Source organism: Drosophila innubila (assembly GCF_004354385.1).
Source record: "Drosophila innubila isolate TH190305 chromosome 3R unlocalized genomic scaffold, UK_Dinn_1.0 2_E_3R, whole genome shotgun sequence".
In the NCBI taxonomy this organism is placed as follows: domain Eukaryota; kingdom Metazoa; phylum Arthropoda; class Insecta; order Diptera; family Drosophilidae; genus Drosophila; species Drosophila innubila.
In genome coordinates, this window is record NW_022995380.1 from 25214432 (window position 1) to 25230103 (window position 15672).

The following is a 15672-nucleotide window of genomic DNA, read 5'->3' on the forward strand; positions in this document are numbered from 1 at the left end:
TAACAAAAAAGAAACAAATAAAACAAGCACGCGAACTTCGCAACGAGGCAGGCAGTGGCATGTGCTATGTGGCATGCCCCCAGGAAGTGTACTTCTTCCAGTGAAATATGTATGCGAGTATCTCAGAGCATGCCAAAAATATCCTTGACCTTAATCCGGGAAACAGTCGAGCATTCGCGCATTGTCATGCAAAGAGTCAAGAGTCGAGGTAGACTGTGTGAAGAGAAGAGGGGTGGAGTGATAGGCGGAGAGTTGCAAGCAATGTGTAAATGTCATTAATGATGGCAGTTGATACTGTTGCAAGGATAATTGAAGAGGCGAGGGCAGAGGGAGTGGAAGAGGGAAGGGTAGCGTATTTGTCGGCATCGTCAACAGTGTTGATTTAGTGGCATGGTTGTCTTGGAATCAGCGCAACGAACGGTTGCAGTGCCAGCTTCTAAAACGTCGTTTAAATGTGTGCTTGCAACTGTGGCAGCCTTGACCGATATTCTCAGCGCCAAACACAAATACAAGCACATACACAAACACACACAAACACAAACACACATCAGATGATGACGAAAAAGTGGCAGAAAAAATACATAAATGCTGCATGTGGCAATGTTGACGCCCTGCCGCTGCAAGCATCGCTGCTCCTAAAGCACTTTAGTAAACTTTTCCCAAAATGTGCCATCGTATTTTATGCACACTTATACATGCTTACAGATATACACACTTACACCCACACATAGACACCCACACATATATAAAGCGTTTTAACAAATGGCATCAAATTGATTTTGCCACGCTAAGCATTTTAGGATTTTAAGCAGAAGTGCCCCATTGCCCCATCTCCTTCAAAAAGTCCCTCAGTGCGAATGTGTGAGTGTGTGTGTGTGACGTTGCAAGCCTTTTCATATTTGCACACTTACCACACTGAAGTGCTGAGAGCATCAGTCATCTGACGTATTCTCGAGCATTATTATAAGTTCTTACATACATATTTATATGTAAATATATTATGTAAATAGACCCTAAAAACCCTGTTTGTCTAATAAGTTGTTGGGTATATTGCTTATAAGGCTTAAAGGAACTCTTATGGGAATATTCTATAGTATAGAATCTATACGATCAGCTGTGATTAGATAATACTTTAGTAAGAATTTTGAAGGAATATCATACAACCTACAATATTGCAACCTCAAGAAGAGAAAATGGCAACAAATGTTTTTTTTTTTTATCCAGTTAGCTTCAAAGCTTTAGTTTCATTAAAGATTTATGCTGAATAAAAAAATGTATTGCCGATTTTGGAAAACTTTCCTAAAATTTAAAGGTTTGAAAGATTTTATCGGATAGTGAGAAACAATAAACTCGTCTGTTATCCCAAAGGAATGAAACGATTAAAACAATTTATGTGTTAACACAAAAGTACAAAACCTTAAAAATATATATTGACAGAAATATATTAAAAGGAATATTTAAAAAAAATTATTTAAATGACAAAATATAAATCAAAATTTGTAGGTAATCAAGATATTGTAATCCATAGTATTTGATAAATTATAAGGTTCTTTTTCTTGTAAATGTTTGCGGAATCTAAATAAAAATAAATATTCAAAACATAAGTGGTTAACTAGTTGCTAGCCTGAGTGAAATATACAATCCTGAAATGCCTATAATTCGGTCACCTTAGTCGAACTTGTTGGAAATTTCGGAGTAGAACGTACCACAAAAAACACCCAGCCCTGAACCACAATGTATGTATATATGTTTTTGAATATTTTTATGGTCCAACGTATATATGTATGTATTCCTATTCATACTCGTATGTATGTTTTATTTATATGGCACGTACATATATGAGTACGCAACTTTTTTTATGATGAGCGAGTATGGCAAAGTGACTGCATTTTTCCCCAGATTTAAAATGATTGCATGCTGCGAGAGATTGGGGTAGATGGCGCCACATATGAATATATACAAGTAATATATATATATATTTTTTTTTGATATTGCGCTTTTCGTTAGCTGCTTTGTATGCATTTGTTGTTGTTCTCGTTTGTTGCTGTTGTTACCTGACTTTCATTTACCGCCATTCGAATGCCATCATCATGTCAGAGTTTTAAAATTTTTCTCGCAAGCTTTTACGATGTTCTTGTTTGCTTTTAATCGGAGAATGTAGAACGCTATCGAGCAGAGAAAAGGCGACCGAATAAAAGTTTATCAACAGACTAAATAACTGTATAGTTAATTGAATAGTACATTTTAAAGTAATTGTTTCAATTTTCATCACATATTTAATTTACTTTAAATAAACTGACATCCAAGTGCTACAATTTCATGCATACTCAAAATTAACATAGAGTTAATAAGTATACTACCCTAATATAATTATTAAATTAAATAAATTTTTGTACTGAGAAAAGTGTACCATCATATACATACGAGTAGATGTAATAGGCCGACGTCCTGGCAATCTGGATGCAGACTTGGAAAAATACAAGTACATGTATATTCGTTATATCCCTTATGAAGGGTTAGAAGGAGATAAAATTGATTGTTAGAACTCTTCTGTCTCTTTTTAACCTATCGATAATCCTCTGTTGCAATTCAAATACTCGAAATAAATGTTTTTAAGTAAACATTCTGAGCAATTTCTAAATGAAACAAAAGCAATTTCCCGTTTTGTTTATAATGCGCACAAAATATGCATTGAAACGCCCAGGATCAAAAAATGAGAAAGAGAAAAATGCACTAAGATGATGCTGGTAACCTTCTTGAACTTTATGGCTCAACCAACAGCAACAATAACCGTGGCAACTGCAGCAGCACCTACAACAACAACCGCAACAAAAGCATGTCGAAGTCTTTTCTCTTGAACTCTCCACGTGCTCCAGCATTCGCCACATCTCTGGCATCCTTTAGCTTGAGTGACTGATGGCAACGGCAACGGCAAACACATCAAAAATGTGGCTTCGTTTTATTTAACTTGTGGATTTCATTAAGAGCAGCTCAGCTCAGCGAAGCTGGAGCAGCTACTCAGACTCCTCCCCTCCTCCCCATCCCCACGGCCACTACAAGAGACTAACAAAGTGCAAACGCCAGGTGGGAGATCTCTGGAGAGTTGGCAAAGCTCTTGAGTGTGCGAGCACACACACACTGTGTGTGTGTTGGTGGGGTGGAGTGGAGTGGAGTGCAATACGCTGAGTGAGTTAAGAGTTCTGTGCATTGGCGTTGGAAATGCATGCAAAAGTGTTTTCATGTTGCATTGTTAAACTAAGAAAAAAAAATAGAAAATAGAATGTGTATTTGCCAAGCAACATTGTCTATTTGCAGGCGTTTGTGGAAGTGGGTCAGCAGCCAACAGTGGCCAGCAGCTGTTAGACGAAGCGAAACCAACTCAAAGTTTTCTTTTCACATTTCTTATTTGAGTTTTGAGTGGCAGCGGGCAGAAGGCAGCTGAGAGCAGAATGCAGAGAGCCGGCAGCAGATAGACGTCTATGATGACGAGCTAACAAAAATTCACTTACTCGTAAAGCAAATCAAATTAAAATCAATTAAAATTAACAAGCAAAGCAGCCGGCAAACAAAAAAAAAAAAAAACCTGGGACCAAAGAACACAGACCACAAAGACATGACCACCCCACAGTGCGGTCAGCGACGCCGACGTTGACGCTGACAGCAAAATGCCAAGCACATGAATCATACAATTCGCCGCTCTTCTGGCGCTCTTCTCATTACCTTTGCAGCCCCTGCTAAAGGTGCGGCAATAAGTATGTATATAGGTATGCATGTGTTTACATATGCAAGAAAATTGAGTAAGCCGCGCGGCGCAATACGAGCAAGTGAAAGACAGAGATAGTAAGACATATGTATATATATCACCCCGTTGCTTAATGATATCGTTGTGTGTGCAAATATTTAGCACTTTTTCTTTGCACCTTATCGGCACGTTTGTATGTACATTGCACATACTTAAGTACTCTCACATACATACACACATAAAGCTCTCAAGTGCCGTTTGTCGTTCAATTCAATATGTGTGTGCCTGTAAGTGTGTGTGAGTATTGAGTCAGCACAGGGCGTTGTTAACGGCCCACTCATCAGCCGTCGAGTCAGTCAAAAGCCGCCCACACAAAGCCTAGACACAAACACAGACACACATACATGCATACGTACAAAAGGCAAAGTGCGATGAATGATATTTGCAGCATGCCAAACTGGCGCCATCTAGCGCTCAGATCGAGCCGTAACTCATGCGTAACAATTTGGTCTAGCCAAAAGTTAAGCAACAGTCAAGACTATAGCTATTGGCCTATTTAGTGAGCATTCTGCTTTTCACTTGACAGTTATTGTACCAAGTGCAATAGACAAGCAATATAATAATAAAGCCGCAAATAGAAAGTACACAGAGAGAAACAAAATACGTATGCTCAAATGAACACGAATTAAGTATTTTCAATACTTAAAAATTCTACTTGATATAATTACGAATTACTGACTGCCAAAATTCTTTCCTAAAGTTTTTATAAAATCTGGATATAAAACCAAAAAAAAAATCTTGAGTCAAGTAAAACTCTAAAATTACTAGAAGTGACTACGAAAGTTTCAATTATTTTAATTTTAATTTTATTAACTTACATCTGTTTCGAATTTAAAATATCGTACTTGAAATCAAGTTCAAATTGAGTACGAAACACTTGATTTTTTCCGTCTGTGTAGTGTAGTGTTGAATCTTTACCTTTACCATATGTACATACATATTTACATACATATACATTTGATGTTTTCGTTGCATCTCTGGCTGCATTGCAATTTTATTGGCACAAGGTTACAAACAAAAAAAAGAAAAAGAAAAAAACCGTCAACCGCCCCACTGAGCAAATGGCAAAGTTTATGCGGTCGAAATCATTGTCACATCATGTACATACATACATACATATATACATAGGCCTGTATGTGCGTCCCGAACTGTATGCAATTAATACGAATTTGAATTTCGAGCGAAAATTCGTTTAACAATGTTCCTTATTTACAGTTAGTCACAGTAAGCAACTTGGAGTGGGCAGCGAATGACTCAAAGTAGAATTTAACGTGCGCTCTAAATAAGGCAATCATGAAAGGAAAAGCTCAGATAAAGAGAGATGAACGCACACGTGCACAAAACGAGCGGCGAAGTGGCGAAAAACGTCATAAACCGCAAATTGAGAATGAGAGACGTGTCGACGAAGCATGCTGCGCTCAGCTGAGCGTATGACGCATTTAAAGCGCGACTTGAAAAACGCCAGCGTAGGCGTCATTGTGTGTGTGTGTGTGTGAATGAGAGCCGCTCTCACACATACTTTAATATGTTTTGTAAATGCATAAAATCATGGCACTTGTGTTGTTGTTGGTGCTGGCGTATCTCGAGGCTGATGCTTTACAAATTTTTGTGTGGACGCTTACTATTGTGTGGGTGGCGCTTACAAGGCTGCTGCTTTAGCTACTGCTGCTGCTAGTTGCCCATTCACAATAGACTAGTCGCAGTCACAGTCGTTGCCGCAGCAGCTGTTGCTTTTGTTTGCGCTGCTGCGACAACAAATGTTTTTTAGAAATTGCATACACACATTTTTTATATATGTACATACAAATACATATGTACATATGTGCCGACAAAAACAGGCGTAGAATTGTTGAGCTTACCGTTAGCTGTGGCCACAGCAAAGCAAGCTTTTGAAGGGCGCACAATTAGATACTACATATAAAGCATACATACTTAGCAACTGTTAAAAAAACAACGAATTACAGCTAATGCGGAAAAAGAAAAGATAACGAAAAACTGACGCAACAACGAACAATAAATATTCATGTCTGTCTATGACAGTAACACTAGGGGTATTCCTAAGCAAATATTAAATAGTTCCTTTAGGGACACAGCTTACATTATGATTTCGTGAATTTGAAAAAGGCGCAAAAACACAAAATGACAAAAGAAAGAGCAGCTGTGTAAAGCTGAAACCAACATTTAATCTGAATCTGTTTCAGGAATACCCTCACTCAACAAAGAAGAAGAGCACGCGCAGTTGACTATACATCAACAACAAATTGCAAGTAAATTTAAGCAGCATAAATTCGGGCGAAAATATGTACAACCGAGCAATAAATACGGCGAAAAGCGGCCAAGTCTTTGTTGTTGTAGCAGTTGTTCAACAACGTCAACGAACAAGCCGTTTACACATGCGTGAATATGTACAAGTGAATATTTGTACACATATACATATACCTAATGTATGTATGTACGTTTTGCTTTGGTCAAAATCTAAGAAAAAAAATGCGGGCCTGAAATTGGCCAACAAGCGAAGCAAGAGACAGTAAGAGAGCGAGCGAGAGAGAGAGAGAGAGAGAGTAAAAGTGGGAGAGCCGCAATGGCGAGTGGGCGACGTTGTCGACGTCGACTTCGGCATCTTCGTTGCCGGCGGCACATAAAAATGTGTTGTTTGAGTGCTTCAGCCAAAATGTTCGCCTTAAAATTATGCATATACACTAATACATGCATATATCTCTATGTATGTATGTACATATTGTGTTTTAAGTCGAAAGCGCAGCTGTGAGCGAGTTAAATATTAATAGCAACATATTTCACAGCAGCAGATTTGATTTACGGCGAAAAGCACAAAAACAAAGACAGTTGCGCCTGCGTGCATGTGTGTATGTGTATAATACACACATATGATAGTACATATGTATGTGAGATTAATCAGAGAGCGAAACTTTGAAACTGATTAACTGTTAGGCACAAATCAAATCATTCATTTTAATACATAATCTCATTCATAAATAAATTAAGCAGTGCGTCACAAAACAAGAAACCAAAAGCAAAACAAAAGAAGAGAAGAGTCAAACAAAGCAGGTGGCGAAACTAGCATTCAATTCTAATAAGAATGAAGACGAGGCAACAACAAACAACTAGAAAAGTAGTATAGTAAAAAACCAGTAGCAGCGTCACTTTTGTTTTCGCTGGCAGCGACAAACAAAAAACAGAAAATAGAAATTATGTAATTTGCTAGCGTGCTACTTAAATAATAATAACAGTTAATGCCAAAACAAACAAAAAAAAGAGTGTAATGAGCGCCCACGCACTTAAATACATAAATACATACATGACACAGACACATACAGACGTACATACATACATACATAAAGATAAATATTCGCAATAGAACTGCTAATTTACTACTTGGGAGGTGAGAGGGCCTCTCACAAACATACATATGTCTGTTTGTATGCACAGTGGCTCTCAGTTTATTTGAGCCAATAGCATTGTTAAACTTTGTTTTCTTTTTATTGTAAAATAATAAAATTAAAAATATGCTTTTTATCTGATTTCCATTTAAAATTTGTTAAGCGTAAGAGTAGTGGGTCAAACAAGCTGAGAGGCACTGTGTGTACATATGTATGAGTAAATACCACACATACACATACATGTGCACTTGCATAGAAAATACACCCACAGGCATTCATTGACACTCACACCTACGAATTTACTTACCGTCTGTTATTTGTTGTTGCTGCCGCTAATGCTCTCCTGTTGTTGTTGTTGTGCGCTCACACACGCGGTGTATTCGTTGTTGTTGTTGCTGCTGCTCGTTGACCCAAAGTCCGCCAAATGTTTCCATTTTCTTAATATGCAGCCATGAAGAAGGCTTTGATTGACACCAAAACACAATGCACCGTTTGATTTTAACACAAATAATCATAGGCAGTTGTTATTACAAAATATAATGCATGTGTTTACAACTGCATATTCCTACGCATGTAAATTTGTACATATGTTTGTATGTAATGGGGGGTAAACAACTTTTGAAGGCGGCGTATTTGAGAGAGAGAGTGAGATGTCGTCAACTCATTTACTTTTGCTTATTTGAAACAATTTGACACTTATTATGATTAAAGCGTGTGCGGCGTGAATGTATTGTGCTATATTGACACAAACATCAGCTTTGTGGAAATGATTGAAAACACACCAACATCAGAAAGCATACACCACCAAGCAAGCGGCAAGCGAAGCGCAACACAACACACAGCACGCACCGAGATATAAAATGTTACTGAGCGAATATCTGTTAAGTATTTCTTATAAGAGAGCTTTGATAACATAAAAGAGATGTGCTCGTGATGCAAGATGGCACAATGAAATACTCACGAGCTAAAGTAACGAGTCATTTAAAGAAAGCAGTGACACAGTGACATTTTTTTGACTTCTATAAAGTATTGCTTGGCGCAATCTTTTCTTTTGTGAACTAGTTTTTTTTTAGAATTAAATTAGATAACTTCTTTTCCCGACGGCTGACGAACTTCAAACCTTTTTTTAAAATGTTAAACTTAATTTTGACTGATTTCTAAATTTTAATTTTTATCAAATTTTTTACTGAGTTTTTTGCATATGTAAATTTGCATTTTTTGGCAGTGATGTGGAAACACTGTTTTGGCCTAAAGGTTGCCACAATGCAAAATTTGCCTATCTGGCAGCCTGTACTATTTTGGGTCAAATGTCAAAATTGGTAACTTAAATAGTTTCTACCTTGTTTTTTGAGGATTTCTGAACCTCGAAGATTTTTCAATTTTTCACTAAAATATTCACTTAAAATATTTTTTGATGAATGTAGGGAATGGAGCCAGTTTATTATTTAACTTTTGTTTTGTGCTATAACAGCCAGCTTCCGACAGTGTGCACAAAAATAAATATAAATTAAAAAAAAGGGACGATATTAAATACAATTTTAGCTACGCTGGCGTAATTATTCTTAATATCTACATTATTTTGGCTTGAAATGAAATGTATATTTCTTGCAGATTTATTCAAGTAAGGTGCATAATTGTAATGGGAATTGTAATTTACATCATAAACTTATTGTTCTTCTCCGACAAATGCTTCGATGAGCGCTTAGCATCCAGGAACAGCGAGTGCACATCCTCAATGTCATCCTTGCTGATCTGGTTGCGTCCATTCACCTTGGACATCTGGTGAGCTGGGGTCAAGAGTTGAACCGCATAGCGGAGAGTGGAAGTTGTGCCAATCTCGCTGAGACGTGAGAAGGCCGTCTCCTCCAGCTGCAGTCCCTCGGTTTGGGCGCGCAATTTAATGATCTGCTCCATGTCCGATGTGGAATAGAGAAGTGTGCGAATGATGAGCAAGCGATCCAACAGATCCAAAGGAATGCCATGAGGTGAAACAATGTCCGTAGTGCCACTGTTCAAAATACAATAAACAAATTAGTAAAAAGGAAAAAATAAAGAGGAAAACCACATACCGGATAACACAGCGTCCACGATTGGTGGCAAATATGACAATTGGAGCAATCGGTGACTCCAGCGATTTGTGCAGATATGTAAAGGTCTCCAGATCGAGCATGTGGATCTCATCGATGAAGAGCACGCCGGGCACCAGCTCCGCAATGCCCTGATCAATATATTTGTTGACTACCTTGTTGATCTCCATGCGCAGTTTGTCTGAGGAAAGCGGAGACAAGATTAGCAGGATAAACAGATTTATGATATAGTAGTTGGTTGTAGTAGCTTGGCCCACTCACCTGTTATTTCAGTTTTCTTGGGCTTCATCAACTGGCCCATCATGGAGAGCACATCTTGGCCACCCTGCGGACGGGCATTGGCCACATCCAGGTCGTGCAGGGTGACATCCTGTATAACTTCCTTCTTCTTGTGCACATCACCCTTGGGCAGCGGCACATACTCCTCCGTCTCCAGATCGAATTCGGTGGCAAAGGTGTCGCTGCGTCCCTGACGCTTGACGGCACCACTGTTTGCCTCAATGTAGATGACATCGCCCACCTCGACCTTCTCCTTTTGCAGAGCATCGAAAATGCTGGGATCCAACTTCAGTTGCTTGGTTCCCTTGGCGGTCTTGAGGCCAATGACAACATTGCTGATGGTCTTGCCATAACCACCCATGGGATTCTCTGTCTCCACTGGTGTCAGCTCCGTCACTTCGCCCTCGTAAACCTCTTTTGTCTCCCGTATGCGCAGTCCAATGGAACGTCGGAAATTCTCCATAAGTACCTCGGTTTTTTTGATCTCGTTGCTAAACACTTCGGAGCCAACCATGGGACAGAATGGCACCTTGTTGCCCAACTCCTGAGCAATGGCCAAGGCAATGGCCGTTTTGCCGGTGCCCGGTGGACCAGCCAATAGGAGAGCACGGCCAGCCATCTTCTTCGACTTGATCAGATCCACCACAATGCCAGCAGCCTCACGTGCTGCTTTCTGTCCCACAAGTCCGGCAGCATTTTGGATGGCGGCGCCGGTTTCGTCCAAGCCGAGTCCCTTCACGTGGCTGTGGGCTGCGATGCGCTGAGTGCGCACGGTGCTCTTAACTTCTTCGATTTTCATGATTTCAAATGAATTTGAAAACCTTTAACTATTATCGCACGCTAGACTAAGCAGAATCTATTTAAATATTGATCAAACAAGTTTGTTGTAAATGAAGTTTGTTTGCCGCCGCACACTGTTTTTGCCTTGGCACCCGGTCGAAAGGTTGCCACCCTGTCAAAATTTTCAGATTTGGCAGCATGTACAATTTTAATCAAATTGCAAAAAACAGTTGAACCTCAAAAATTTATTTTTTTTTAATAGTACCGCATCGCAATTTCAGCTATTTTTCGGATGCTTTCCAGCCAGGAACAACTATTTTTTCCCCCAAAAAGTTGGCACTAGTGCCACCACACCACATCGATATTTATTTAATTGTTTTGCAACTCTAGCAACTCTGTTCAGTGTGAATGCGATCTTGGTTAAGAAGAAGAAATAAAGTGCGCGCGCTTGGAAGTATTTTAAACAAAAAGCTATTTTAACAATGTTTTATTTAATGTTGATTCAATATAATTTTACAAATCGGGCAAAATGGGTGGACAGGTGCACACTAAATGTTTATCGCCGTAGGCATCGTCGATTCTGCCAACAGTGGGCCAAATTTTAGCATCGGGCTTGACAAACAACTGCAAAAAAATAGAAAAGAAAATAAGAATTGTAATTTTGAAAGTGTAATTGTGTGCGATACTTACAGCTGGGAAGGCAGCCTGCTCCCGTGTATAGGGACGATTCCACTTGTCGGAGATAACCTGAGCCTGGGTATGTGGTGACATTTTGAGGGGATTCACGCTTTTATCCATGCGTCCTTCCTCAATGTCGGCAATCTCTTCTCGAATTGATATCATCGCATCGCAGAATCGATCCAACTCCTCCTTGTCCTCGGATTCAGTTGGTTCAATCATCAGAGTGCCAGCCACAGGCCAGGACATAGTTGGGGCATGGAAACCATAATCCATTAGACGCTTTGCCACATCGACGGCCTCAATGTTCGCCGTCTTTTTTAGGTCGCGTATGTCCAGGATGAACTCATGCGCCACCAGCTGTGAGTTCTGTGCCTTGTAGAGGGTTTTGTAGTGCTGCTCCAGACGCTTGGACATGTAGTTGGCGTTCAGAATGGCCACCTGAGTTGCTCGCTTCAATCCCCGGCTGCCCATGAGTTTAATGTAGGACCAGGAAATTGGCAGAATTGCCGAGCTGCCAAAGGGAGCCGCAGAGACGACTCCAAAGCTATGCTCTTCACTGCTGAGCGGACTGATGACTGGATGACCCGGTAAGTACGGTGCCAGATGAGCCTTCACACCGATAGGTCCCATTCCTGGGCCACCGCCGCCATGTGGAATGCAGAAAGTCTTGTGCAGATTCAGATGGGACACATCGCTGCCATAGTCGCCGGGACGACACAGACCCACTTGAGCATTCATATTGGCGCCGTCGAGATACACCTGGCCACCATGCTTGTGCACCAGGGTGCAGATTTCCGCAACCGTTTCCTCGAATACGCCCATGGTCGATGGATATGTGATCATCAGGCAGGACAGCTCACGGGAGTGCTCCTCCGCCTTATCGCGTAGATGGGCCATATCAATCGATCCATCGGCTAGAATGCGTATGGGCTCAACCTGTGAACGGAACACAATTTTAATGCAGAATGAAATTAGAGGTCAAAAGAAGATATGATTTATATTCCGCAGGATATTAAAGTTAAGGAATGTACCTTCATGCCGGCCATTTGTGCGGAAGCTGGATTAGTGCCATGTGCTGAGATGGGGATCAGACAAATATTGCGATGTCCCTCGTTGCGATGCTCGTGATAGCTCCTAATGGCTCGCAGTCCAGCATACTCGCCTTGAGCCCCAGAATTGGGCTGGAATGATATTTTGTCATATCCGGTTATCTCGCACAGATCTCGCTCCAGTTCGTTGAACATTTGATGGAATCCTTGTGCCTGCTCCACGGGCGCAAAGGGATGAATGTCGGTGAAGTGACGGAATGAGCAAGGCATCATTTCAGTGGTTGAATTGAGTTTCATGGTGCAGGAGCCGAGTGGAATCATCGAGTGCACCAGTGAAATATCCTTGTTTTCTAGCTTCTTCATATAGCGAACCATTCGGGATTCGCTGTAAATAGAAGTGTTCTTAGAGACAGAAGACAAAAGAAAGGAGTCTGGTTAGGATTACCTGTGATAGCTATTGAAAATGGGATGCTGCAGGTATGGTGAGGTGCGCAGGAACTTGGAATTCTCAATGGAATTCTTGAGCACGTTCTTAGATGCCAGCAGATCCTCCACATTAGTCTCTGTCTTGAAGGACCACAACAAATCGTTGACATCTGCCACGCTGACCGTCTCATCCAGAGCCACGCCCACTGTGTCATCGGGCAAGTAGCGTAGATTGATACGTTTGAGTTCGGTTCGCTCCTTCAGCTCCTCAAGCGAAAGATTTGGAGAGAGCTTCACGTGCAGTGTATCAAAGAAGTTCTTGTTAAGCACCTCGTGTCCTGATCCTTGGAGACCCGTTTGCAGGGTCAACGCAAAATGGTGAATGCGATTGGCAATGGCCTTAAGACCTTCCGGGCCATGATAAATAGCATACATGGCCGACATGTTGGCCAACAACGCCTGGGCGGTGCAAATATTGCTGGTGGCCTTGTCCCGACGAATATGCTGCTCCCGAGTCTGGAGCGCCAAGCGATAGGCATCATTGCCGTCCATATCACGAGTGACGCCAATCATGCGACCCGGCATCAGACGCACCAAGTTCTGCTTGCAGGCAAAGAAACCAGCATGAGGTCCTCCATATCCTAGGGGCACGCCCAGACGCTGGGAGGTGCCAATGGCAATGTCTGCGCCGAACTCGGCCGGCGGACGTAGTAGAGTTAGGGACAATAGATCGGTAGCTACCACCACAAGTGTCTAAATGGAAAAAAAAATAGGTTATTATCTCTTCTGATCTCAATTGAATTTTGTTGATTAAAACCGGTGAAGAATTTACTTAAAATCTGTTAATGATGCAGAAACATAGCCTGTTCTATATTTTAAAAAAATTGCATATTCCCTTCATGTGAGAGACGAAAGATTACCTCTTTTTACTGAAAGTTAATATTGAATTGAAGCAGGGACAGTAAATAATGATTATTTTATTTTCTTTTAAGTCGGTTAAGTTTTGGCAAAGTTATGACAGTTTGAATAAAAATATGACAGTGATGACCAAAAAATGGAATTTTTTAAATAATTAATATTTTGATGCAGAATCAAAGTTATGACAGTTTGAAGTTTTTGATAAAGTGTTAAGGGAAAGTATGGAAAAATATGACAGTGATGGCCAAAAAATGGAATTTTTTAAATAATTAATATTTTGATGCAGAATCAATATACAGGCCAAATAATGAACGAAATGATATTCCGCATGAAAATCGGTTAAGTTTTGGCAGAGTTATGACAGTTTGAAGTTTTTGATAAAGTGTTAAGGGAATGGTATGGAAAAATATGACTGTGATGATATGATATGACTGTGATGTCAAAAAAATGGAATTTTCAAAAAAAATAATATTTTGATGCAGAATCAATATACAGGCCAAATAATGATCAAAATGATATTCCGCTTGAAAATCGGTTAAGTTTTGGCAAAGTTATGACAGTTTGAAGTTTTTGATAAAGTGTTAAGGGAAAGGTATGAAAAAATATGACAGTGATGGCCAAAAAATGGAATTTTTTAAATAATAAATATTTTGATGCAGAATCTATATACAGGCCAAATAATGATCAAAATGATATTCCGCATGAAAATCGGTAAAGTTTTGGCAAAGTTATGACAGTTTGAAGTTTTTGAAAAAGTGTTAAGGGAAAGGTATGGTTAATTCAAAAATATAAAATTCAAGAAATAATCATTATTCTATGAGTTTTATTTCTTTGTTCAAAAAATAATGATTATTCCTGACTTTTATTTTTTGCTCATAAGTAATCATAAGTAAAATAATAAAACTCATAGAATAATGATTATTTCTTGAGTTTTATATTAAAACTTATAATGATAACAGTCCCTAGATTGATGTAAATAAGAGATATATAAATTAAAAAGTCGAAGACGTCTTTTTCTGCCTTATAATAATAATAATAATAATTCAATTTCTAATGAATGGTCAATAACTTACTCCATTTTTGCGTGCAAGTGCAGCAATGTCCTCGAAATCCTTGACATCACCGTATGTATCTGGATACTGCAATAGGATGCCGGCCAGTTCACGACTCGGCAGATCAGCCTGCTCGATGGGACCCACGACAATTTCCAGCTCCAAGGCGTCAGCACGTGTCTGTACCACAGAAAGGGTCTGAGGATGCACCTTGTTGGACAAGTAGAGCTTCTTGCGTTTGTTGTGACGCGTGGCCAGGCACATGGCCTCCGCTGCGGCTGTGCCCTCGTCCAGGAGCGAGGCATTGGCCACATCCAAGCCAGTTAATTCGGAGACAAGTGTCTGATAGTTGAGCAACGATTCGAGACGACCTTGGGCAATCTCCGGCTGATAAGGCGTGTACTGTGTCGTCCATCCGGGATTTTCAAAGATGTTCCGGACGATCGTATGGGGCACATGGCAATTGTGGTAGCCCATGCCAATGTAGGAGCGCCACAGCTGATTCTTGAGCGATATATCACGTATGCGACGTATCAGCTCATGCTCATCTATAATGCGAACGAGTGGAAAATTAATGACAGAGAGCAGAGCAAGCTGAGCTGATAAGAGCGAGAGCTGGCGGACCTATTGAACCAGGCTTATCGCCTTATCACTTGTCACTTGAAACAAAACACGACAGGGGGTCCAGGTCTGTCGTTGACTATTTTTGAACACGTTTGATTGCCACAACTTACTCAACGGCTTATCCAGATTTAAATCCCGCTTTAGCTGTATGCTCTGGGGCACGGCTTTCTCGGTGAGCTCCGCCAAGGACTGTATGAGATACGATTTAAGACTCTGCGAACTACTTTGCGTATTTGCTTTGACTTACCTTGAAGCCCAGCGTATCCAGCATAGCAACCACATCCGTTTTACGTGGTCCAATGTGACGACTGGGAAAATCTGATTTAGTAGGGAAGAGCACATTCTCCACAGGTGGCGTGGCCAGACATCTATTATGCATCCTGAGCACTAAGCTGCAGCTGCGTTTGGTCAGTAGACGTTGCATTTTACAGGATGAATGTGGGAAACCAATCTATAGTATAATCAAGGGGTTCAGGTCTGAATAGCTCTCTCCGGGCACGTCCGATCCACACGGGTTCCAACCAACAACTGCTCGACCAGTTCGCTCATCTAAGCTGATAAAGCATCACTTGGGCC

General features: G+C 40.5%; 3 protein-coding genes across 4 annotated transcripts in view; all 3 read right to left on the bottom strand.

Annotated features, from left to right (window-relative positions):
- Window positions 1–8063, bottom strand: part of LOC117790986 (serine/threonine-protein kinase par-1) — a 51285-nt gene extending 43222 nt beyond the window's left edge. For both annotated transcript variants that reach the window (XM_034630613.1, XM_034630614.1), the window contains exon 1: window positions 7508–8063. The gene's annotated coding sequence lies outside the window, so the exon portion shown is untranslated. The remainder of the gene's footprint in view (window positions 1–7507) is intronic.
- A 727-nt stretch (window positions 8064–8790) lies between these two features.
- On the bottom strand, window positions 8791–10513 carry LOC117790989 (ruvB-like helicase 1). The gene is made up of 3 exons (XM_034630618.1): window positions 9549–10513; window positions 9270–9468; window positions 8791–9208 (listed from the first exon to the last, which is right to left on the bottom strand). Exons 1-3 carry the CDS (start codon window positions 10363–10365, stop codon window positions 8854–8856), a joined length of 1371 nt encoding a protein of 456 aa, XP_034486509.1. The 5' UTR covers window positions 10366–10513; the 3' UTR covers window positions 8791–8853.
- Window positions 10514–10818: 305 nt separating this feature from the next.
- Window positions 10819–15610, bottom strand: LOC117790987 (glycine dehydrogenase (decarboxylating), mitochondrial). Its single transcript, XM_034630616.1, has 7 exons — window positions 15344–15610; window positions 15207–15285; window positions 14494–15020; window positions 12522–13255; window positions 12059–12461; window positions 11037–11963; window positions 10819–10970 (listed from the first exon to the last, which is right to left on the bottom strand). The coding sequence occupies exons 1-7, from the start codon at window positions 15518–15520 to the stop codon at window positions 10860–10862; spliced, it is 2958 nt and encodes a 985-aa protein (XP_034486507.1). The 5' UTR covers window positions 15521–15610; the 3' UTR covers window positions 10819–10859.
- Between the last annotated feature and the right edge of the window lie 62 nt (window positions 15611–15672).

What these genes read in the sequence shown, in the direction of transcription:
- LOC117790987 (XM_034630616.1), bottom strand. Translation starts at nt 15,520, where the DNA reads ATGCAACGTCTACTGACCAAACGCAGCTGCAGCTTAGTGCTCAGGATG. An exon ending in TGGATACGCTGGGCTTCAAG is followed by an intron (nt 15,286 to 15,343) that starts GTAAGTCAAAGC and finishes TATCTCATACAG; the next exon opens with TCCTTGGCGGAGCTCACCGA. An exon ending in ATTTTCAATAGCTATCACAG is followed by an intron (nt 12,462 to 12,521) that starts GTAATCCTAACC and finishes TTCTATTTACAG; the next exon opens with CGAATCCCGAATGGTTCGCT.
- LOC117790989 (XM_034630618.1), bottom strand. Translation starts at nt 10,365, where the DNA reads ATGAAAATCGAAGAAGTTAAGAGCACCGTGCGCACTCAGCGCATCGCA. An exon ending in CAAGAAAACTGAAATAACAG is followed by an intron (nt 9,469 to 9,548) that starts GTGAGTGGGCCA and finishes CGCTTTCCTCAG; the next exon opens with ACAAACTGCGCATGGAGATC. An exon ending in CGTGGACGCTGTGTTATCCG is followed by an intron (nt 9,209 to 9,269) that starts GTATGTGGTTTT and finishes TATTTTGAACAG; the next exon opens with TGGCACTACGGACATTGTTT.